Source organism: Ambystoma mexicanum, chromosome 8, assembly GCF_040938575.1.
Source record: "Ambystoma mexicanum isolate Mex_15411 chromosome 8, UKY_AmexF1_1, whole genome shotgun sequence".
Lineage (NCBI taxonomy): Eukaryota > Metazoa > Chordata > Amphibia > Caudata > Ambystomatidae > Ambystoma > Ambystoma mexicanum.
The window spans coordinates 1,159,617,757-1,159,641,226 of NC_090929.1; the positions used below are offsets into that span (position 1 = coordinate 1,159,617,757).

At 46.5% G+C, this 23,470-nt stretch overlaps 1 protein-coding gene across 3 annotated transcripts in view; it reads left to right on the forward strand.

Moving 5' to 3' along the window:
• The window catches only part of DNTTIP2 (deoxynucleotidyltransferase terminal interacting protein 2), a 308,996-nt gene that overhangs the window by 122,115 nt on the left and 163,411 nt on the right, over window positions 1-23,470 (forward strand). The window contains exon 1 of one of the 3 annotated variants that reach the window (XM_069611231.1): window positions 12,613-12,800. The exons of 1 other annotated variant lie outside the window; for it this stretch is intronic. In XM_069611231.1, the coding sequence (XP_069467332.1) occupies window positions 12,735-12,800 (66 nt within the window). In that variant the 5' untranslated portion in view covers window positions 12,613-12,734. Of the gene's footprint in view, window positions 1-12,612; window positions 12,801-23,470 lie in introns of those variants that run through there. One more of the 3 variants, XM_069611232.1, reaches the window with a different exon arrangement.

The following is a 23,470-nucleotide window of genomic DNA, read 5'->3' on the forward strand; positions in this document are numbered from 1 at the left end:
ATTTTTCTTTTTTTTTTTTAATAAAGTTTTATTATTTTGAAAACAAATAAACAATACAAACCAAACTTACAGCATTATTTACAACAGACCCGTGAACATCAATCAACGCACGTTACTGCTCCCCAAATCCCTCCCCCCTCAAGAGCTTATTTGCGTTTCTCGTTCTGTATCTGCTGCGTGTGGCCGGGTATCGCTTCCTTCCGAAGCTGCAGAATCCACCAATGTGCCAAACAGTCCTGTTATTAACATTCTCCAAGCCATCAGGTTACCCACTTCTTCTTCCCCGCACTTGCTACATGCCTCCTGCCACACTACCGTTTCAGCCTCCGCCCATTTTTGCAAGTCCCGCCACCATACCTCAACCCGTGGCTTGTGGCACTGCTTCCAGCCCATGGCAATCCTTCTTTTAGCAAGCACATATGCCAGGTCCCTCAGTTTCCCAACATGTTTAGTATTCCGTGGTCTGGGAAACCCTCCCAACAGGCAGGCCCTGGCCGTATCTATGTTGAGCGTGACCCCTTTATCCGCTAGTTTTCGTGCCACTTCCCCCCCAAAAAGCTTCAATCACTGGGCAAGACCAGAACATGTGTGTCATATCAGCATCTTCTTCATCGCATTTTGGGCATGCTTGTCTTCCTGCGTTTAAAAACTTAGATATTCTTTTTGGGGTCATATAGGCTCTATGCGTTATGTATAACTGTATCTGCTGCAATCTGGCGTTTCTGGACACCTTCTTGTGGTATCCCATAGAACGTTCCCACATCCCATCGGTCATCTGTGCCCCCACCTCCACTTCCCAGTCCAGCCTCAAATGAGTCAAATCCTTCCCCACCCGGGTCATCACCATCTCGTACAGTCTAGAGATCTCGTGCCCTCCTTCTGATATGTCATATATTGTTCCCATTAGGACGTCTGGCTCCTCCGCCAGTAGTCTCTGGCCAGGTTTTACGAATAGTCTGCACTAGCCTGAGATACGTGACATATTGGCCTCTGTGCAAACCTGCCTCTATTCCCAGTTCTTCGAAATCTTTAATAATCCCTTCTTGCCATACATCTCCCAATGTGACCAGCCCGACCGATTCCCAATAGGTCCTAATTATCATTCTGAGTTGGTTGTCTCCCCGAGCTAAGGCGACTAGCGGCACCTGTGGGGAACACGGGTACGGGTTCTCCATCAGTTGGCATACTCTGCGCCACATCTTCCACCCAAGGAACATCATACCCGGGCGTTCTTTAATTTCAAGTCTAGGCACCCAGATAATCTCCTTTAGGTAAAACGGGGTGCAGTCCTGCCCAAACAGCCTAAATTCAGGAGTTACCTCATCAGAGAGCCATTTGGTTACATATTGCAACTGACTAGCTACATAATAGGCCTCAGAATTCGGCAGCTTAATGCCCCCTCTATCATGGAAGTTCTGCAGCTTCCATAGCGCCACTCTATTGCGAGTGCCATGCCATAGGAGGTCCCTGCACATGCTGTTCAGTTTGACAAAAAACTTTTTGGGTATCAAGTACGGTATATTACTGAAGAAATGTAACAGCCTGGGCAGGACCACCATTTTGAGCATCGCCCCCCGTCCCATCATCGCCAGCGGCAGCTTCTCCCAAAACTTCATATTTGTTCGGATTTTTTTCACAGCCACCTCGGTATTATGCAAGTGTTCCCCCTCCACCATATGATACACATCTATTCCGAGGTAGCGGAAGGAATCAGCCGCCCAAGGTACGGACAACACTGGCAACCCGCTCCAGAGGGGCTCCTATGTAGCTCCCCAATGGGAACATGCTCGATTTTGGGGGGTTCACCGCTATGCCGGACAGTTCTGCATACTTTTCCATAACCTCTAGAATATACTGAAGATTTTCCTCCGGATATTTCAAATATAGTAGTAAATCGTTAGCATACAAGGATATTAGGTGTTTCTCTCCCCCTACCTCAATACCGACCATGTCATATTGTTGTCTGAGGTACACTGCCAGGGGCTCCAGGGCTAGAATGTATAACATCGGGGACCAGGGGCACCCTTGTCTGGTGCCTCTACTGAGTTGCCACCTCTCAGATATCACCGATCCTGTGCGTACCCTGGCCAGTGGTTCACTGTATAGTAATTTTGCCCACCTAACATAACCCGGCCCCATCCCGTATTCTTCCAGGGCCTCCAACAACCATGGCCACCTCACTGAATCAAAAGCTTTGACTGCATCTAGGGACACCACCGCCATTTCCCCCTCTCTCCTGTTTCCCTCTTCAATCACCCGGTGGAGTCGACTATGGTTGTGGTTTATATTTCTGTTGGGGACATAACCTGTCTGGTCCGGGTGTATCAGTTTGCTAATAACTCTACGCAGCCTATTGGCCAGGACCGCCGTCAATATCTTGCTATCCTGGTTCAACATTGACAACGGCCTATAGGAGCCGCAGCTATTCCCTGGCTTGTTGGGCTTAGGGAGTGGCACAATTAACGCTTCTCTAAGCGATTCCGGCAGCCGACCCATCTCAAAAGACTCAGCATCTCTAGCATAGGGGGGAGTACTTCCACTCTATATGTTTTATAAAACTTGCCAGGGAATCCGTCCGTGCCCGGGGTCTTGCAGGTGGGCAGCTGCTTCACCACCTCCTCCAATTCCTCTAAGGTAATCGGTGCGTCCAGCTTCTCCCTTTCTTCAGCACTAATCTTAGGTAATTCCATGTCTTTTAGAATTTCTCTAATCTCCTCTCGATTGTCCCCTCCTCTGTCCTCATATAATGTCCTATAATAGTCCAAGAATGCCTCGTTGACTCCCTCCTGGGTGTCAACCACCTCCCCGCCTTCTTTAGTTATTGTCCTAATCGGGGGCCTGGGGGTTTCGCTCTTATATAACCACACCAGCAAGCGGCCAGTTTTATCCCCTCCTGCATGTTGCCTCTCGACATACTTCTTATAGTTAAGGTTGCAGAGCCTTTCCCAAAGCTCTGCGCACCTCTGCTGTAACTCGAGTACAAGTTTTGCATCCCCTCCCGCCCTGTTGCTTTCGCGCTCCAGTTTCTCTTCTGCTGCCTCTAGTTCCGTTAGGACCCCACCCTGTAGGCCTTTTGACTTAGCAATAGCAGCACCCCGCAATTCCACCTTAAAGGCTTCCCAGAGAGTGCACGCTGAGTCTACGCTGCCTGTGTTTACCTGAAAGTACTGTGTGATCGCATCCCTGATATCTTCCCTGAAGACCGGGTCCCGGAGTGCCTCCGCCCGGAGGCGCCATGTCGGTATCCGAGCCCTGGGGCGGCAGCACTGCCAACTCAGCACCAGAGGCGAGTGGTCCGACAGGACCCTCGCTCTATAGTCTATTTGGGTGGTCTCTATCACCACATCTGGAGTGGCAAAAAAGTAATCCAGCCTCGTATGCAGTTGCTGCGGAGCTGAGTAATGGGAGTACTGTGTTTCATTAGGGTGTTTCAGCCTCCAAACATCTGCCAGCCCAAAGTCGTCTAGTAATGTCTGCAATACCCTGGCCGCTGGGGTGGGCCTATCAATCTTCCCATCAGATCTGTCTGCCTTTGGGTTGAGCACGCAGTTGAAATCCCCTCCCCAGATAACCGCTCCTCCCATACACGCGCCCAGATGAGTACACAGGGTTCTAAAATACGTCGCAGTGTTTTGGTTGGGGGCATACGTATTTATAATGCACACCTCTCTATTCTCTACCAAAGCCTTTAATATGACCAACCTCCCCTCCGTGTCCTCCACCTCTTGTGTAAGTTGGAGCGGAACGTGCGGTGCCACCCAGACCAGCACTCCCCTAGCGTAGGCAGAATACGGAGAGCCTACTACAGTACCTCTCCACTTCTTGCCCACCAGTTCCAATTTTTGCTGGGTCAAATGTGTTTCCTGCAACAACGCAATATCAATCTTCTGTCTTTTTAAGTACATCATGACTTTGTTTCTCTTTAAGTAACTGTTAAGTCCACTGACATTCCATGTTACGATCTTAAGGTCCCCCATGGCTCACGAGTGTCTTCCTGCCTTCCGTGTAGCGACTCCCCTTTGCCCACGTGATACAGATACAGCTCTCTATCTTTGCTTGTAGCTTCTCGTACCAGCTCAAACTCCCCATAACTATGTACACAGCAAATTCCCAACTTCCCTCCCCTCCCCCCACCCGTCCCTTCCCCAACATCACACACCCCAACTGCTGCCCAGCTCCATTCTCGGAACTCAGGCACCCCCACATCTAGCCCTGCAGGCACCAAACAATGCACAGAGCTCAGTAGGGTGAAGCCGCCCTAATGGCCACTTAACTAAAATTGTTGTGGGGTAAAGAGATCCGCTCTGTAAGGCTCCCGTTAATTCAATAATAACTACAGTGCTTATAACATTTAGTGCAATAGTCTGACCTTCTCTACTGAAGGCTGCGCAAACGACTATATTCAAGTCCCACGTGCCGCGCCATCTTGTGGCACCTTCCTCGTGCATTACTTATGTCTTCCGTGCTCTTTCTCCGCCCGAACTTCTGACTCCTGGGGACATCCATGCGCATCGAGCCATCCCATGGCATCCTCTGGGGTCTCAAAAAACAAAGTTTTGTGTTTATGAATGACTTTCAATTTTGCCGGATACAGTAACATATATTTGTGGCCCGCCTCTCTCAATCTCCGCTTTACCGTCCCAAAGTTCATGCGGCTACGCTGCACAGACAGGGTATAGTCCGGGTAGGCCGTGATGTTTGCTGCTCCTCGTGTAATCGTTCCTCCCTTACGAAAGTGTTCCAATATCCTCTCCCGATCTCGTTAATTAAGAATTTTGGCTATCACCGGCCTAGGCGGATTCCCCGGCGGCGGCCTCCTTATTAGAGCTCTATGTGCCCTTTCCACCGCAAATCCTTGAGATAGGGCTCCTCCGGGTATCTCTTGCAGTAGCATGGACTCAATGAATTCCGTGGGATCGTGGCCCTCCAATCCCTCCGGCAGGCCCACGATGCGGATGTTGTTTCGTCGGGCTCGTCCTTCCGCCTCCTCCGCTCTGCTCTCCAAGTTGCCCACTCTTTGTATCAGGGCATGCAATTCGGCCTTATGGGAGGCGCAATCCGCAGTATTTGGGCTAACTTCCTTCTCAAGGGACTCTGTGCGCTCCGCCAAGGCCCTGACGTCTTGTCGGAGTAGATTAACGTCCTCCTGCACCTCTCCGACCTTGAGGTCCAGTGCCGTTTTCAGTTCAGTGATGGCTAGTTCGAGTTTAGATTCCGCAATCGCAGCTAGGACTTCTTGGTTAGCGCCCGATGTCGTCATGCCGCTTGCAGGCGGCTTGTCCCTGCTCTTGGTATTGTCTTGACCCGGGGACGTTTTAGCGAAGTCGTCTAAGGTGGGCTGCTTCGCCTTTGGCCTCACCGTTCTATTCGACATGACCCAGAGGACCTGTTTTTTGCACAAATGCGCACTCAGTACGCCCCTTTCGCTCGGTCACCGTGCGGCCTGCTCCTTCCTTTGTTCCGGACATTGGTCGGCCATTTTGTGTCGTCTTTCGTCTCCGGCGCTCCTTATCTTTTCCACACAGATCTCTGCCGCCGTTCTTCCTACACCATCCAGAAGTTCACCACGCGTGGCCCGATCATTCACACGCCGACATATGTATTTTCAACGGTCGTCGGCCCATCGTTACGCACTTTTTCGCCCGGATCATTACAGGATCTCGGGAGCTCCTCCAGATCACGTCCTCCTACATGGCCCTCGTAGCCACGCCCCCAACCAATGCAGATTTTTCTGCAAATGCATATAATCGCATAGATCACGTACTTAGTACAGCAATTAATTTGTTCTAGAATCTTGATTTTTATCCCGTTTTCATTCTTAAAGTTGTCTGTCATGGTAACCGCATGCTTACACATAGTGCAAGTTCCACACTTCCTGAAGCCTAGTCTCGGTTTATCTAGCCAATTTGCTGGTCTTTCTTCATTATCCTCTGGTAATAGTGAAGGGCTGAGGCTCAGTTTTAAAGTTCTAGCTCGTCTGTAAACTATTGAGGGGTGATCCTCTATTAGTCATCCAATATGTGGGTCCAACTTGAGCAGGCCCCAATGTCTTTTAAGGGTTTTCTTGATCACAGTTTAGTGTTTGGTATGCCTTGTTATAGGCTGTTGTGATACTTTTTCCAGAATAACGTCTTGCTTTAAATCTGGTAGATAGGATTTTGCATTCTTCCTCAAAATTGGTTTCTTCATGACAGTTCCTCCTCGCTCTGATATACTCGCCCTTAGGGATATTTCGAATCACGGGTTCATAGTGACAACTGGTGGCATGTAGTGTAGAGTTCACTTCAGTACTCTTCCAATATGTTCTGGTTTTGAGACAGTTTTCTGATACATAGATTGTCAAATCTAAATAATCTCTGATGTGCTAGATTCTCCTGTGAACTCGATGCCTAAGTCATTCTGGTTTATTTCTTGTCTAAAAAGTTCCAGTTCTTCAGATGTTCCATCCCATATAAACAAAACATCTTCAATGTAACAAGTCCATTTCACAACATGTTGACATGTCGGTAGTGTAAATCCGTAAGTCCTCAAACATACCCATTACTAGATTTGCTAATGCAGGCGCATATTTCACCCCCATAGCTACACTACGCTTTTGTTTATAAAAGCTGTTAAACGTAAAGATGCTATTATCCAATGTGGCCATGATCATCTCTTTGAGCATACAGATAAATGGAAGATATGATGCTGATTCATGTCTGAAGGTATGATCAATTGCGTCTAAGGCGAAGTCATGGCCTATAGACGTATATAGAGCCTTAACGTCCCAGGTTGCAAGTAGATAAATTGGATGCCATTGGATATTTTCAATGATATTTATTGCTGCAGTTGAGTCTTTCAAATATGCTTTTACAGTTTTAACTTTCGGTCTTAATATATTGTCAATATATTCTGAAATAGACTCCGTAGCCCAGCCTATTCCGCTTAATATTGGTCTGCCTTCCGGGATGCTTAGGAAGGGTTTGTGTACTTTATTTTATGTTCTATATGGGGAAACAAAATGTAATACATTTGATGACCAACATGATTATATTTTACTTTTACAATATGTTGTGTATAATTTTGCATGAATACAGCAACTTGTACCTTATTGCCCACATTTGAAAAAGGCACGTTAAGGGTGCTGAAACACGTGTTATCACTATGGGCCACTAATAAAATATGGGAAAAAAGCAAAATCTATGTGTGGCGCAGTAATAGATGTGTGCAGAATCCCCTTTTCTCTCAGCTTTGACAAACAAAGTAGGGGAACTCTGTGTCTTTGTTTTCTACACACATCATTGCAACACAGAAAAGCTGGTATCTTATTATTAGTCGCGGAGGTTGAAGAGTGAGGTCAAAAAAAGTCCCCCCAAAGTTTGCCTACGTCAAGGTAACACTGAGATCCTCTCCTACATCACCCAATTCAAAAAATTAGCTGTAGAAACAGCATGCTCTGATGATGCCCTAGTTACCATCTTCCGGAGAAATGTATGTGAGGAACTCAAAGATTAAATATCTCATGTTCCACGACCACCTAACCTAGCTGAAATGGTTTCACTTGTACTACAGATGGATTACCGCATACAGGAGAGAAACCATGAGAAACGCAAATCACGGAATCGTCCACCTCCTCCTCCAAACTGCCGTGATAGACCTCCTTGAGGTTTAGAAGGAGAACCATGCAATTAGGAACAACCAGAGGACCTCTGACTCCTGAAGAAAGACTTAGACGTAAAACACTAGGTCTTTGCATGTATTGCGGATCAGATAAGCATGTCTTAACTTAGTGCACTCTAGTTCCCCCAAGACGTTCGGGAAACGGCAGGAGCTTCCTTGTTTTTTATCCCAAAGAAAGATTGCAAGGAATTGAGGCCTTGTATCGATTACAGGGGGCTGAATAAGGTGACTCGCAAAGATCAATACCCTCTACCTTTGATCCAGGACATTCTGGAAGCAGTAAGGGGTGCAAACATATTCACGAAGTTAGACCTAAGAGGAGCATACCACCTCATCAGAATCAAACACGTAGACGAATGGGAAACCGCCTTTCGTACACCATTTGGACATTACGAGTATCGCGTAATGCCATTCGGATTAGCTAATGCTCTCTCTGTCTTACAACGCTTCTTTCACCACATATTCTCAGACCTTCTATTGCACTCCCTGATAGTATATCTGGATGATATACTCATATTTTCCAAGGACCCACAAGAACACGTTAAACACGTGGCAGAGGTCTTGAGAAGACTGAAAAGGAACCATCTATTTGCCAAACTTGAAAAGTGCTCTTTTCATCAGCCCAGTATACCTTACCCGGGCTATATTCTGTCTGCTGAAGGAGCAGCTATGGATCCCAGAAAAGTTAAGGCTATCGCTAATTGGAAACCTCCTCATAACGTCAAAGAAATACAAAGATATCTAGGATTTTCACATTTCTATCGCAAATGTATCCCAAATTTGTCTTCAGTAATCAAACCTCTAACGACATTACTACAAAAAGGCAAGAAATACTGTTGGAACCAAACCACACAACAGGCCTTTGAAACACTTAAAACCATCCTTTCAACGGCTCCTATCCTGAGATTACCGGATCAAAACCAACCGTTTATACTGGAGACAGATGCTTCGTATTCTGCGATAGGAGGAGTGCTTAAACAGACATCTTCCAACGCTACTGAACATCCTGTCGCTTACATGTCAAAAACCCTCACTCCCTCTGAATGTAATTACACTGTATTAGAAAAAGAACTATTGGCCATGAAAAGAGCTTGCCAAAAGTGGAGACATTTGTTGTTAGGGGCACAACATCCTATCCTAGTAAGAACAGACCACCGGAACCTAAAATCTCTCCAGAACTTTGAATGCCAGAATTCACATCGGGCTCGGTGGGCCATTTTTTTTCTTCTTATGACATGGTTATTACCTACATATCAGGAAGCAACAATCGGATTGCAGATGCATTATCACGTAGTGCATACGAAAACCGAATCCCAACTAAATGCAAAAGATGTTGCCTCAAACCACCTTTATTTACTTTGTGTCCCCCTACTACAAGAAGTCAGAGAACACAGTAAAGGTGTCACTCCTGAGGAAATACAACATATCGACTGGTTCAAGAAAAATAACGCTGTTACCATTCAGATCAAACCCTACTTTCACCCTCTAACCAAAGGCTCCACTAACACTCCTTAACTTACCCCTCCTCACTCCTACTCTCACCACACACACTCCACCACTGTAGTACCCTTGCATTCATTGATTTAACACCTTGTCTTCTCCAATAAATACCTCCATACTCCACTGCTCCCTTCTACCTCCTGCCAGTCTCTTAGTCACCCTCCACTGCTGACCTCACCCAGATAACTCACAACTTCCTGTCTCCTCTCTCCTCCTTTATACATCCCTTCTTCCTGCCCTTGGTCAGTTTTTCTGAGCCAATCTGCTTTCCTCTTTTCCTTCCCAGGGCTTGTACGTCTAGAGAAAAGCTTGAAAATGGAACTGAACCCAGCCTCCTTTTACTGCACAGAGCCACAGCAGTTCGATCATGGCGGGTCTGCACATTCAGTGTACCAGTTTACGCCGAGGTTCTCATGCCAGTCTTCTCCCAGGTATGTAAAGACTCTAGGAGGGGATCTGGTCCTTCTTAGGTACCTGGTGATTGAGGACTAAAGATAAGTCTCTGGCAGCACACCTGCCTGGGTGCTGAAGCGAGCCACTACTTGTCGCGCACTTGCCTCGGTCCAGCGTTGTTGCCCTCTCATCCTCAGACTCTCCTTGCTTCAGCCGCAGGACACTGGATGTATGGAGTCCAGGATGGTTGCTTCCTTTCATCTGTGTCTTGGTCTCTGTGGTTTTAACACAGGCATTGGGCGTTTGTTGGGGTTTGGCACTCTGCTGCACAGGCTCTACAAAATAGCCTGTGACGACTACATGCATGCATTGAATACTTGACATTACAATTTAACAGCCAAACAGTTGAACAGTTAAATGAAAACACCTCTTATTTTTGTGGATGTGTTCTGTTCATAACTATTCTGTTTAAAATCAATAAAAAATATCTGGAAAAAAAAACAACATTGGAAACAAACTATTATTTGTGTCAGCCCCAGTGCTTTAAATGGGCTGGTCCTACCCCGCCCCAGTACCTGCACTTCTTATTTTTGAGCACCTGCACTTCTCAACGCATAAAAGAGAGTACTGCAACTCAACTATGGGGCGAGGTGAAAATGAAAGCTTTTCATTTCACTTTTTATTTGCAACTTAAAGGACTAAGCTTCTGCAGCCTTTGCTGGGGAAAGTAGAACCCTCTTTCTTCTACTCTCTCCACCACCCGCCGTGCCCATTATGTCCCCTTGAAGGCCCACCTTGCTGAACAAAAAGAGAGAAAAACCATGTATCTACTGTGCTCTCAGAACACTAGGCTTGGAACACTGTTTCGCCAAGTTGGCTTCACCTGTTACCATTGGTGTCCTTTGATGAAGCAGGGATTTGAAAAGCACAGGAAATTACCTTTTCAAGATGTTTCTTTGTTATTTACAGTGCCTATTCGTTTTTTAAAACATATTTGTATTAGTTTTCATAATTCACATATTACATGGTAAATCAAAACTCCACACTTTCTGTAACCAGCCCTGGATCATGGATGCCAATTGCTGTTTCCACTGTTGCGCGATTACCAACCAGGCTGCTATCAGCAGAGTCATGAATCTCTGTTTCTGTGTGTTAGTGTATGTTTCCGACCCTGGATCCCACACATCTATTAGCTCTGTTCCCTGAAACATCTTGTGCATCTGCTCCTCACCCCAACCCAATATGATTGTAGCAAAGGGAAGCTCCTCTGCCTCCAGTCCCCCAACACCTTACACCCCCTCCAACAACGATGTGAAGCCAAAGGAAACATTACATGAATTCTTTTGAGCGTGTAATGCCATTGAAGAAGCACTTTAAACCCCATCACCCTCACCTGAATAGAGTGGGTTAGTTTCGGGATTACTCCCCACACATACTCCCACTGTTGCAGTGCCTATTCTAATATATTTAGCTAATTGGAGTTGCGATGGAATGTTTTAGACTGAAAACTCGCACACAGCTTCAGCTACCTACCGAATTTCTTGTTAGGTAATAAAAGCGAGCAATAATAAAACTACCTTTCTAAAGCTTAGTTTACAGCTAAGATATCTGCTAGTTTGATATGCAAAAAAGAAACTCATTTTCAGCTCCAAGATGTGTCTACAGGTGTCCGCATAGGGAAGCCAGTGAAGCCAGCAGTTAACAGACACCAACAAAAACTGTAGGTGCGGCATGGGTGGGGTGTAAAGCAATTACTCTACTCCAGAAAGCCCCTGCCACTCTACCTATCTTTCCATAACATAGACTGCCATAGACTTACACCATGCATAGTTAGAGAGATGTGTGACCTCCTGCCTAAATCCACTCATGGCTGGACTGTAAATGTTGCCTTGCATTACATACTAACACACTTGCGAATGTTAATATGTACCACACCTAGAGAGAACTGTGAAGATTAGACTGCGTCCCATCTAGCCTGGACTGTGAATGTTAGCATGTGCCGCACATAGATGGAATTGTGAAGGTTAGCAAGTGCCACACCTAGAATTGTGAACACTGGCCTGCGCCACATCTAGGGAGGATTGTGAATGTTAGCATATGCCACACTTAGACAGAATTGTGAACATTAGCCTGCAACACATCTTAATAGGACTGCATCCGGACGGGATTGTGGGTGTTGGCATCTGCCACAATTAGATGGAATTGTGGAGGTTAGCAAGTGCCACACCTAGAATTGTGAACACTGGCATGCGCCCCATCTAGACAGGATTGTGAATGTTGGCATACGCCACACTTGACAGAATTGTGAATATTAGCATGTTAAATATCATATAACCATTAACCAAAAATACTTAACACCTCTACATACTTATCTCACTCAAAAACTCACACAACCATCTCTCGCACAACAACCCACACACACTTCACAACACTGCAACAACACATAAGCCGCACCAACAGCACACGCAGACTGACATCGATCCGATACACGCACCAAAGCTCAGCACCTGGTGTATAACGAGTTGAAGCTGCCAACAGAACACCACTCCTCTCACTATCCTATTCCCTCTTCACCTTACTAACCCATCCCACCTTCTCGTTTGGGGTGCGCGGTACAAATACCTTTAAGATTTAATATATTCAAATTTTCTTAACACAATGCATAACAACAGTTTGTGTGAAAGGATCTCATATACAGTGCTTTACCAAAGTGTGTGCTCCTTATTTCCTTATCTAGTGACTGCCTGCAAACAAAAAGGGACCCAAGGTGCGGCGCCGGTTCGGCCCTGGCAGGTCCGTTGTTGTTGTACGAATCGATAGTTTGGCGAGTAGCTGCACTTCTTTTTTCAATTTAAAGCATTGGTCAGCCCTATTCTCCCTCACTCTCAGAATTCGTGACAGCACAGAGAGGAGGGCAATTTTTGGCTGCAAACGCCGGTTGCTTATGAAAGAGAACCCATGACTGCTCTACCCAGGAGCATGGCAACCACGGTGAAAACATGCTGGGAGAACGCTAGCCCTCTAGTTCAATATTAGAACTCTCTCTGTGGTAGTGAGTAGGCTGCGTGGAAGGAACGTAACCCGACGAAGCTAGGTTGCGTTGTGAATCATGTGATGAGAACACGTTGCTGGGTCCGTTCCTCTAACAGGAACTAGGGACGTCCCCACTCTACCAAAGAAACATGGTGGCTACCAGGCGTGGGACGGTGATCGAACCGTCCGCGGAACAGGAGGATTCACGGATCGAGGTATTTATTGGCTGACTGTGGCCGTTACGCCAAACGTGTTCTGAACAAAATGTGAAGAGATCGTCGCTGACATTTTGTATTTCATGCAGTGTTTGGATGAGTACAGTAACTGTAAAAAAATCCGGAGTTCGGACACGTGTAATTTTTAGGGTTTCCATATTTATTCTGATGGTTCATAAATGGGATTATTATATCCGAACAGACGTATTCCTTTGTTAACTAACAGAAATACATTTCACGGATAATGAAATGCTACCATTTAAACGCTTACCACTGCCATGGGACAGCCTGCACTGAAACCTCGTAGCTCTTTCTCAACCTATGTGACATCGATGACTTGATTATCATTAAGTTAGGTAATCACTGCTATTGTTGGAGCTCTTAGAAGCGCGATGAATCCGCCATGAAGTGCTAAAAACACATTTTACGGCACACAATTGTACTTATTCTTGGCATTGTTACGGTATATTTTTCCTTGAGTGGGGAGTACTTGAAGAGGCAGTCACTTTGAGGCTACACGTGAGTTAGGTTGTCATTCTTTGTGCCTTCCTGGATGTGGTGTGTATCAATTTGATGGGAGGAGACCCAGATGTCCCAGGCTAGACAGAACAGTTTGTTTTGCTCCACTTTTTAGTTTTAATGTGCACGGTTAAGTTATGATCCCCTTCCATGTTCTCCAATCTCGCAATCACCCACATATCCCTAACACTCACCAATTTGCCATCACAACTTGCACTTCCAAACATCTCATTCTGCCAGTCATGTGCATACTCGGAGGCCCTGTCGCACAGTCAAGTCACAACTCGCACTCTCCCAGTCCCTGCCATGCTCCCCACTCGCACCTTACGCTCACCAGTTCCTTCCACAGTCCTTCATTCTGTCTGGCTCTTTCTGCATTGCGCATGCTTTCTCCCAGTCTATCTAAGGCTAATAACAAATGACGTCCGCTTTCCATAAATAATCCCCGCCTCTCCCTGTGACACTGTCATTTGACTAAGAATTACTTATCAATCCCCTAACTGCTTTTATGTTTTGTTTTCTGTTGTTTTTGTCCATGTGAGCGCCCTGAGACCTTTGGGTGGGAGTTGCGCTATATAAAAAAATATTTAGTTAATCTTGCCCCATCCGTTCTCCCAGTCTGCAGCTTACTCCTTCTTTCTGGCCCTGCCACACCCTCTTTGCTTTTAGCTCCCTTTTTGTTTACTGGAACACCCCCTTTCCCCCCCCTTCTCTCTCATTTCCCTCCACTCATATTGTGACTGATTTTACATTTTTTATAAATGCAGATTTTGGGCCAGATTCTCAAAAGAAGAAAAAAAGAGGCATCTGAGGTTGCACAGTTTTTAGATGGCCCGTTTTTGGAAATGAGCAGGTCCCCTTATTCTCAAAGGTGACATGCACGTTTCTAGGTGCCTGAGTTGTGCCAATTGTGTGCTGGCCAGCCCCCGCACTTAAATACATTCCTATTTGTTACCTAGAAGGGCCTGTTAAGCTTGACCCTAGCAGCTATTAGGTGTTACTTTTGACACCCCAATCCAACTGGTGCCATACCAACATACCTTTTGACATTAACTCTGTGTCTTGGGATATGTATAAAGGAGCATTAATACAGGTTTAATGGATATTTAATGTACATTGGGTCATACAAAATAAAGTTTGCGCCTCATGTGGAAGTAAGATTTGTGGGACGCTCTGCTATAGCTCCTCATTCCCCAGAGGTACATTCTGCTGACTGGTTAATGCTTGATACCCACGAGCTGCTTACACTCATGATTTCACTAGTTTGATCTCTGTGTATCTAGGGTCTTATTTTATTGCTGGTACATTTTCAGGAGTTTAAGTGAGTGTATTCATTTGTCAGGCAGTGAGCACAAGGTCTTTTACCACCTACCGGTTTTGCTGCAGTGCACTGGCTGGGATTTAGACACGTTGTTTGGTATTTTGGTACGGGCGTGTTAAAAGAATGAATTCAGACAACTTAAGATGTTTCCTCTGTCGGGTAGATGGGTCCAAGTGTTTATGGAGATGGCAGACTACTGGCATGTAGGGTATTTTGTGGAGATTTGGGGCCTGACGGTATTTTATTACCGCCGAAAAATAACTTAGCAATAATCACTCCTTGTATTCAGATTTGGCCATGTGCAACAATAGTACAGTGGACATGCACTATTTCAGCACCCAGGCATGCATATTTGGTATGCGTGGTTGGTAGGCGTGGTTGGTGGTATTTTGGTGAGCATTATTCCCTTGTTTTATTGGTGGCCCCAATGTCCAGAATCCCTTATCTTTGCTTAGATTTTTCGTGTAATCACTAGAAAGACCTCAGGCCTACATTTCAGGAATACCACATTTTCAATGTTAGTATTAGTGTTAGTGTGCCACCATGGGCAATCTCACTGACTTATTTACGACAGAGAGCTATATGCGGTAATTTTGTGGTAATTTCCACTACCTTATATACGGTAGGGAACTATGTCCAGAGAGTCTCTCTTCCCGTTGGCTCATGTACCTCCAACGAGCTATGCTACAGTCACTCACAACTGTTCATACTGAATCTGACATGCACACATCTGTCTTAAAATGACCATTGCATTGTTTAAAAATCTCCCCACATCATCAGCATTGTAATGGTAAATAGTAAACGCACCACCCGTCTGCTTTCAAATATTTTTCTGTATTATAAAAGTTGCATTTAAACACGATCTCATTCTTTACAGAAATAAATACAATAGCACAGTAACAGCTTTGTCTATGACACACTGCAAAGAGAGTGGCGGAGAACAGAACTCAAATTGCAACATTAGCATTTGATTAAGGCATGCACAGGAATCCTACACTGACTGCATATTCTCGTACACACTAAGCTCCCACACTTCTGTAATTACCTTATCTCTTTAGTTGTTCTCTTTCTGAATGTGGCTCCCTTGAAGATTAACCCCAGTGAAAACGAACGCTTTTCGTTCTCAAACCGGGGTTATTATCTGGAATCCTCAGCTTCTGCAGATAGGAATGCCTCAGCCAAGGGAAAGGTCCTTCTTCCAGCTCTGCCAAATCTTGACTGCCTTTCTTCTTCCTCAAACTCCCCCAGCAAAAACCTGATCACTCCCTCTAGCATGATACTTGCTATGGCGCTGCTCCAATCAGAATTAATCACGCCATCTCCTCCTTCTCTACACAATGGCTCATTTTTATAGTAATACTTTGTAACCAACTGATTTCCTGTTCTTTCGAGCCCATTTGCTTCCTGTAGTTATGTGGACAGGGCAGCAGAGAGAACAGAAAAAAAAATGGATGTGCGTTTAAAAGTTCACTTTCAGAATAGGCCTAATTCTGCAGTGGAGACACATTTTTATTAGTGGATTATGTTTCATTAGTCAGGTTAGTAATAAGTTATGTTAGTTGTTATTTTCAAATGTGTCTCTCGCACCATAGGCATTTCAGGTGAAAAATAGTGTGCATTTTTAAATGAGCACGTGTGCTTTTAACTGTAAAAATAGATTTGCATCTTATATGTTAAAATCGTTTTTGACTGAATAGCCTGTCTTTTCTTGTTAATCTGGTAACACATATAGCAATGCACCGCACCCTTGTGGTGGTGCTGCAAAAAAAAAATTGCTACCTGTGCAGTAGTGCTGTACTCTGTGCTGTGACACGCCAAATATCCTTACAGGCAGCTGCTAGTAGCCAAACCAATCCAAGCGCCAGTTATCATGTGGTGTGTCCCACTTGATCCTTTATCACCCCTTTTATTTTTTTTTTATTTTTTTTTTGCTAACACCCACTTCTCTTCTCCTGCTGCCCCTTCCCTCTCTCTATACTGCCTGGTCCTTACTACATGCATTCTGAGTCACCTCTGCACACCCATCTGCTCTGCGCGCCCATCCGCTCTACACACTCATCTGCACAGCGCAGCGTTTAATGCACTCATCCGCTCCACCTACTTCATCCGCTCCATTCACTTCATTCATTAATCCTACATTATCGGTTCAGTCCATGTCACTTGTCGTACGCATTCAATTTGTTTCGAATTCTCGATCAGTCCCATGCCCTGCACCCGTCTCATCTATTCGAATCGTCTATTTTCTACTTTCCATTCATACCATGCACTCACAGAAACCATGCATCTGTTCCTTTACCCACTCATGAATGTGCAGGTGAGTGCCTCTGAGCTGCTCCATAGTTTATAATTTGGGCCAGAATTGTGTAAACTCTGCCCTGTGCCCCCTTAGCCCGCATCCCTTCGCCAGTTTCCTTGCCTCCTGATTCCCCTTCAGCCCTCCCCTCTGCCTGCCGACCGCCCCTGATTGGTACGCTCCCCGTGAGCATTCAACTCTACTGAGCCGCGCTTGGCCTCCCGTTCCTTCCTGCCATCCACTCGTGAATGCGCAGGTGAATGCCTCTGAGCTGTTCCATAGTTTATAATTTGGCCCAGAATTGTGTAAAATCTGCCCTGTCCCCCCTTAGCCCGCATCAATGTATAAAGGAACTCGATTCAGAAAAAGAGCAAGCTGAATGTCTTGTGATTTCTAAGACTGGAAAAACACACAAAGATGGCCCCTGAAGGACAAGTGTAACAACATGGATTGCACAGACTTGGAAAATCTAGGTGCAAATTGAAGATTCACTCAACTGTGTCATAAGGAGATGTTTCCGTTGCGGAAGGCTGGGCTGTTTGACTAATAATGAGTTTTGCCATCATTTGTTGGGACTGTGGAAGAAAGGGGTACCTAGCCGGCTGCTGCATGTTTGCCAGAGCTCCCTACAAATCGGTTCAGAAAATAAGCAAATGGGACAGAATGAGCAATAATGAAGGATTTCTATTAACCATTGCAATGAGAACTGGGACCAGGAAAAATAATTAATTTGCTGCCATCATCGTCAAACTGATCAACATCGACTGGATCAACACAGATGTACCAGTTTAGTGGAGCTTATCTGGACTCAAAATGTGCGCTAGCCAATGGCTAGTGATTGACTCTTGGCAAGTAAGAAATTATGTTCTGTGAGTATTCAAGGAATTGATGCTGCAATTGACTTTTTATGACTGGCTGGTAGCTTGCAACATGACATTTTTACACGTAAGGGATTAAGATGCACCCCAAGTATGAGGATCAGATGTCAACAGTGAATGAGTATATAAACACCTGGTGAATTAAGAACCTTGTATTCAGATGTGATCAAGTATGAGACTTGCTGGTTAAAGTATCTCCCACATGATGAATCGCCAGACAATACCAACCAGGTTACAGCGAACGCCAGAAATGTTTGCTAGCATCAAGATGAGAGTGGGGCAGGCTTCTTAAAGAAATAATTAATGCATCCGAATGGGTTTGTTCCATTGGGTTTGTGACGGAAGCAATGGGGGTGGTGAGACTTTGCATAGACCTCCAAGGCCCGGATAAGAGTGTGGTGTTGGAGGTTTCCTCTTCTGAACATTTCAGAGTTGGTAACTGAAGTCTCCTGTGCAAAGATGTTTTCTCTGATAGATCTTAAATCTGTTTACCGCTAGGTGGAATTATATCCTACCTCTTTCGAATTTGGGGCGTTTAGAAGACCAATGGATCTAATCCGTGTAAGACTGTCCTTAATCTGCTGCCAGCATCCAGAAGGTCATGTGTAGACTTCAGATGCCATCCTTATGTGACATCAAGACAACATCTTGGTGTGGAGTGGCATCCCAAATGAACATGAATCCCGCTCAAGGAAAGTATTGCAGACCTTGTGGGAGGCCGGAATGACAGTAAATTCAGCAAAGTGTGAGTTCCTCTAGAAAAATATAGATCAGCTTGGACATTAATTCTCATCCTACAGGGTCAACCCAAAAGGTGATTTGGTCATAGCCGTAACTGACATGCCAGAGCCATGGAATCGTATTGAACTCTGTTTCTTGGCCTAATGGATTTCTATTCCAAGCTCATAAGGGATTTTGCAGGTCATAGAGATGTCAAGACTCACATGAAAGAACGTCAGTATGTTTGGTACAAGGACTGTGGTGAGTAATTTCGCAGCATCAAGAAGATTACTGAAGGCCCCCGTACCCCTTTTTTTCTTTTTCGAGTTTTGAAGGAGGGCTAGACGCCACTCTATACAAACGCCATCAAAACTGGTCTCTGAGCAGTTTTAATGCAGTTGGATGGTCAGGCAGAGGAAACGTCCCGGATATTGAAGGGGGCTGAAAATAGATATTGAGAAGGAAGCCCTTGCTTGTGCGGAATAGGCACATCGAAAACGTCTTTATCGATCTGAATCTTTACCGTAGAGTTACCACAAGCCTGTAGGTGTCTTTTTATTTTTATTTTTAAACAGAGCATAGATGGGGTGCCACACATGTCCTTTAGGCAGATTGCAAACCCACAAGGCTTGGAACTTTATAGTGGAGCATATTCAGGGGCAAATTAATTTGTTAGCAGATGCCCTTTCTCGTAACCATGTTCCTGTGGCGGCCCACTTTGCAGTGAAAGAGTCAGCAAATGAAGATGTAGTAATTAACAACCATTTTTTGATTTCAATATGTGTACAGGTCAGTGACTGAAATGTTTGTTACTACTGTGTTGAGACCTATGCCACCAGTGTCAAAGATGAGCTTTAATGCGAGGAAGGAATGTTGTTCAGGGGTTGCAGACACGTGGTTCTGGAGTTAACGCAGGACCATATTGTGGCATTGAGACATGAGGGACACCTTGGAATAGCCAGAACCAAGAGAGGGACGGGTTGGTGTGAGCTATAGAGAAGGAGGGAGAGGGTGGGGGAGGAAGACGGAAGGGTTGATACGTTTTCTTGTAGCTTTGTGATTTTGGTGGAGAAGTAGGGGCAAATCCATAAACTGTGAGAGGAGGAGGATAAGGTAGCAGCTCTTAGGAGGATGAGAGAGCATAGCCTGGAGGGTCAGGGAGAGCTTGCGAATGTGGGAGGGAAAAGATGATGTGAGGTTAGTTTAGTATGATGGTTTAGCAGAATCAAGGTTTGTGGAAAGGGTAAGTAGAGACTTTGTAAGCCGCAAGGGGAATGGGGAAGTGTTCTTTGCACCAAGGGCATCGGTGGAAGACCATGGAATTTCTCAGTTGTTGGATGGCTGGGGTTATCCATGGTTGCGGGCAAGTGTTGAACGGGGTAAAGGACCACCAGAAGGGATAGTGACCGTCCAAGGAGGTGGTGGTGACGATTGTGCCATTGTAGTCTGGTTCAAAGGAGTGTGCAAGCCTAGGAAAGGGTTTGAAGGGAGGACTTGACTTGATCCAGGTATGGAATCATGCTTGAACGTCCTCTTAGGTAATAGACTAGTGGGGTGAGTTTGTTTCGGGCGGATCCTGAGGTACTGAAGAGAATTTATGGTTCAAAATTAAGATTCGGGGAACGGGAGCTAAATCTGGCTCCTGGGTGTCATAACCAGTAGGTAGGAGGTACCAGTGGGGAAGGAGGAGTGAGTGCACAGTGCACTGCAAATCTAACTTTCACAAGAGATGCCACTTTATATTTGTGTGTCCATTATGTATGATCCATTATGTTTAAATGTGTTTACAATTCTTCCTTATTAACACTCTCAAATACTAAATGCTACTCTGGCTCTCCTGGGGTAGAAGCAGGAGCTGAATAGCTCCAGCAATTTTGAACCCTCGAATGATCATAGCGAGACGGATCAATAGAGAGGGCAGAGGAGTATAGAAAGTTGGGATCAACGAAGTTCTCACCAGGGTGAGCCAGGAGGTTCTGAAGGCTTACAAAGGAGTGGTCAGAGAGTGGAGTCAAGTTGTAATTCAGATTTGATGAGAAGGTGTAGATGGTTCATCGTGACTTTAGCTGGGAAGGACTTAAGTAAAAGGCCCAGGACAGAATAGAAGAGATTGGAGGTGCTGTGGAAGATAGGGTGGGAACAAGGAGTTGGACTGCTGTGTATTAAAGTCAGAGAGGTGAAGCGGGGCGGATGGCCTGATGTTGCTAATTTGGAGGCAATCATTACCCCCAGTCAATGATAGGGTCCCACAAGGCAACTCCATGTCTCCACTACTCGTCAATATATATGTACAATCCCTTGGACAGTCCCTATGCAAAAACAATGGGCCAGATTAATAGAATCCAGTGCAGAAAAGGCGCAAGCGCCGCATGGCAAGAAGGAGCATGCGCCAGCCGTAGCGCAAAGAAACAATTGCGCGGCACACGTATTCATGCAATATCCTAGGCATCACTAGACGTGGCGCAAGGCACATCAAGCAGGGCCAGTAACGCCCCCGCTCAGTAAAAAGCCAAACAGCGCAAGCCCCTGCCCCCTCCCTGGACTAGCTTACAGCCCCCCCTGACCCCCCCCACCCCCCCCCCCCCCCGAGCCAAATCGCATGAAAACCCGGTGCGGACATGGTACGCGCTGATTTTCCACACAATTTGACTGGGGTGTGGACGGGGTATGCACTGATTTTCCACACGCTGATTTTGCACACGTCCGCAGAAATTTTCCACGCTTTTACCCCATCCGCACCCTAGTGAAATCGCATGGAAACTCCCACGCGATACACCCACAAATCCACTGGAAGCAGACCCCTCCTGACGGGACAGCCACACCCCAGCCCCCATCACCCGTGACCACACGCTGCAGGCAGCCCACACCACATGGGACGCCCCCATCACCTGTGATGCCACCCGCAGGCATTACATTGAGCCTTGCTGGGGTACACTGGTACACTTAACATCACGTACACTGGCTGTTACGGTTCAGGGGTCTTCTGTGCCCCACAGAGCACACATGGGCACTTGCACTGCTGTCCGGAGTCCTTTTGCCACAGAATACGGCGCTTCTTGGCTCCGTTCCATAGGTGTTGGAAATTGCCATGGAAACGGGCCGTTGCTGTCGTCTTCCGCATTGGCCCCGGACTACCTTTCCCATCTCGCCTGCACCACGTGCCTGCGGTATCCAATGTGCATCCAGTGCATCGCTTCCATTATGACAAAATCATACGTGCAAAGGAAGCGCTGCTTCCAATTGAAGTTGAAACCAGTGTTTCCGAAGTCCCGTCTTCAACCCTCTGTTTCTGTGTGCCGAACCTTCCTCATTCTTCACGGCCTGCCCTTAAACCACATCTTGTTACAACTACCGACTCCTCGTTTTGCCCACGGACTTCTTCTGGCTTACGTGTTTCTGGTATCTGCGACCTCCTGTGTACCTACTCTGCATTTTGCCCCCGGATTGCTACTGGATTACGGATACCAGCTCCAGTCCATTCACTAAACTACTCACCTGCAGGTACTTCTCAGTTTACTGCCAGTTTGCTAGCCTGTCTTCTGCATCTCCACTGCTGTTCTGGGCTCTTCAAGATTACCACACCTTTCCTCCACTTGGCATTTGAACCTATGGATTGTTGTCACATGTGCACAACCGGAACGCTCTGCTGTATGTGCACCTCCCCGACACTAGAGCGCTCCGCGTGCCGTCCGGGATAGTTCCCTGTACTAACCTCCTCCTTTTATTTTATCCTTTCGTTGTGGCACTGCTCAAAACATCTCTCTTACCCGAACCAGTAGAGGAACAAGATAGCATAGTACAGGTATTCATTGGCTATATCCTATTGCATTGTTGTCTTTCGCTCCATCCAAATACTAACCTGTGATCTTTCCCTTGCAGCTGGTTTCGGGGCGGTGTGTGCTCCCGCTCTTTTAGGTGATCGGCCTTCCTTGCCTGTCTAGCTAGACCAGTCTGGGGGCACATCATAGAAAAGAGTTTCACCCTCAACAGGGGAGGCCCGGGTTTAGGTCTAACCTGTGCTCTACAATCAAGTCGGGACCAGGGCTCACTCCGGTCTCTTTAGGCATCCATCTGGTGAGTGACACTGCCCCCTCACTCAAATTGCCCAGAACAATGAATAGCTGAACCTCCCATTGCACTAGTCCATCAGTGCAATGACTGGGAGGGCATCAAGTGGAAGGGAGGTACCCGGGGCCATGCGGGGAGAGCCATGCCCTCCCAACAGGGTCAGGGAGCTGCAGCTGATGCTGACGTCCCCAGCACCTGGGCTCATGGAGCAGCATTGCGATCAGCTATCCACACCAGGCAGGTTCAGGAACCTGCAGGGGCAGCTGCAGCAACCACCACCCAGGCTCGGGGTCACCCTGCCAGCCCTGTAGTGGTCCCAGGCCCGCAGAGACGCAGGGGCGGATGTCCGTGTCTCCAAGGGCAAGAGATGTGTGGATAAAGGTCAAGCCACCAGCACCCAGGTACAGATTCCTGCAAGGCTACCTACAGTCAGAGCATCAGTGGGTGATGCCACAGCCCAGTCCACCAGTGCTCCAGCCACTACTGACCAAAGTGGTCCCAGCCACTTGGGGTCTACATGACCTTGCAAGAAGGCAAAGTGTGCAGTAGGCAAACAGGCTCAGTCCCAAGGCACAGCACAGGAGACCCACACGTCGAGGAAGAGGAGCTTGTGATGGGGTACTCCGGATCCTCGTGGACTATGTGCGGGAACATGATATGCTTGTGCGGGCAGGGAGCACACATACCCATGCCCAGCATATGGCCCACTGGCAGTGTGTCGCTGATCGTATGAGCGCCTTGGGCATTGAGAGGCGCACAGCTTCTGAGGCAGTGAAGCATTGGAATGACCACCAGCGCTGAGCCACAGAGAAGCAGGGTGCCAACTACGCCTCTACTCTGGTGACTGGAGGTGGGCCACCACAAGAGGACA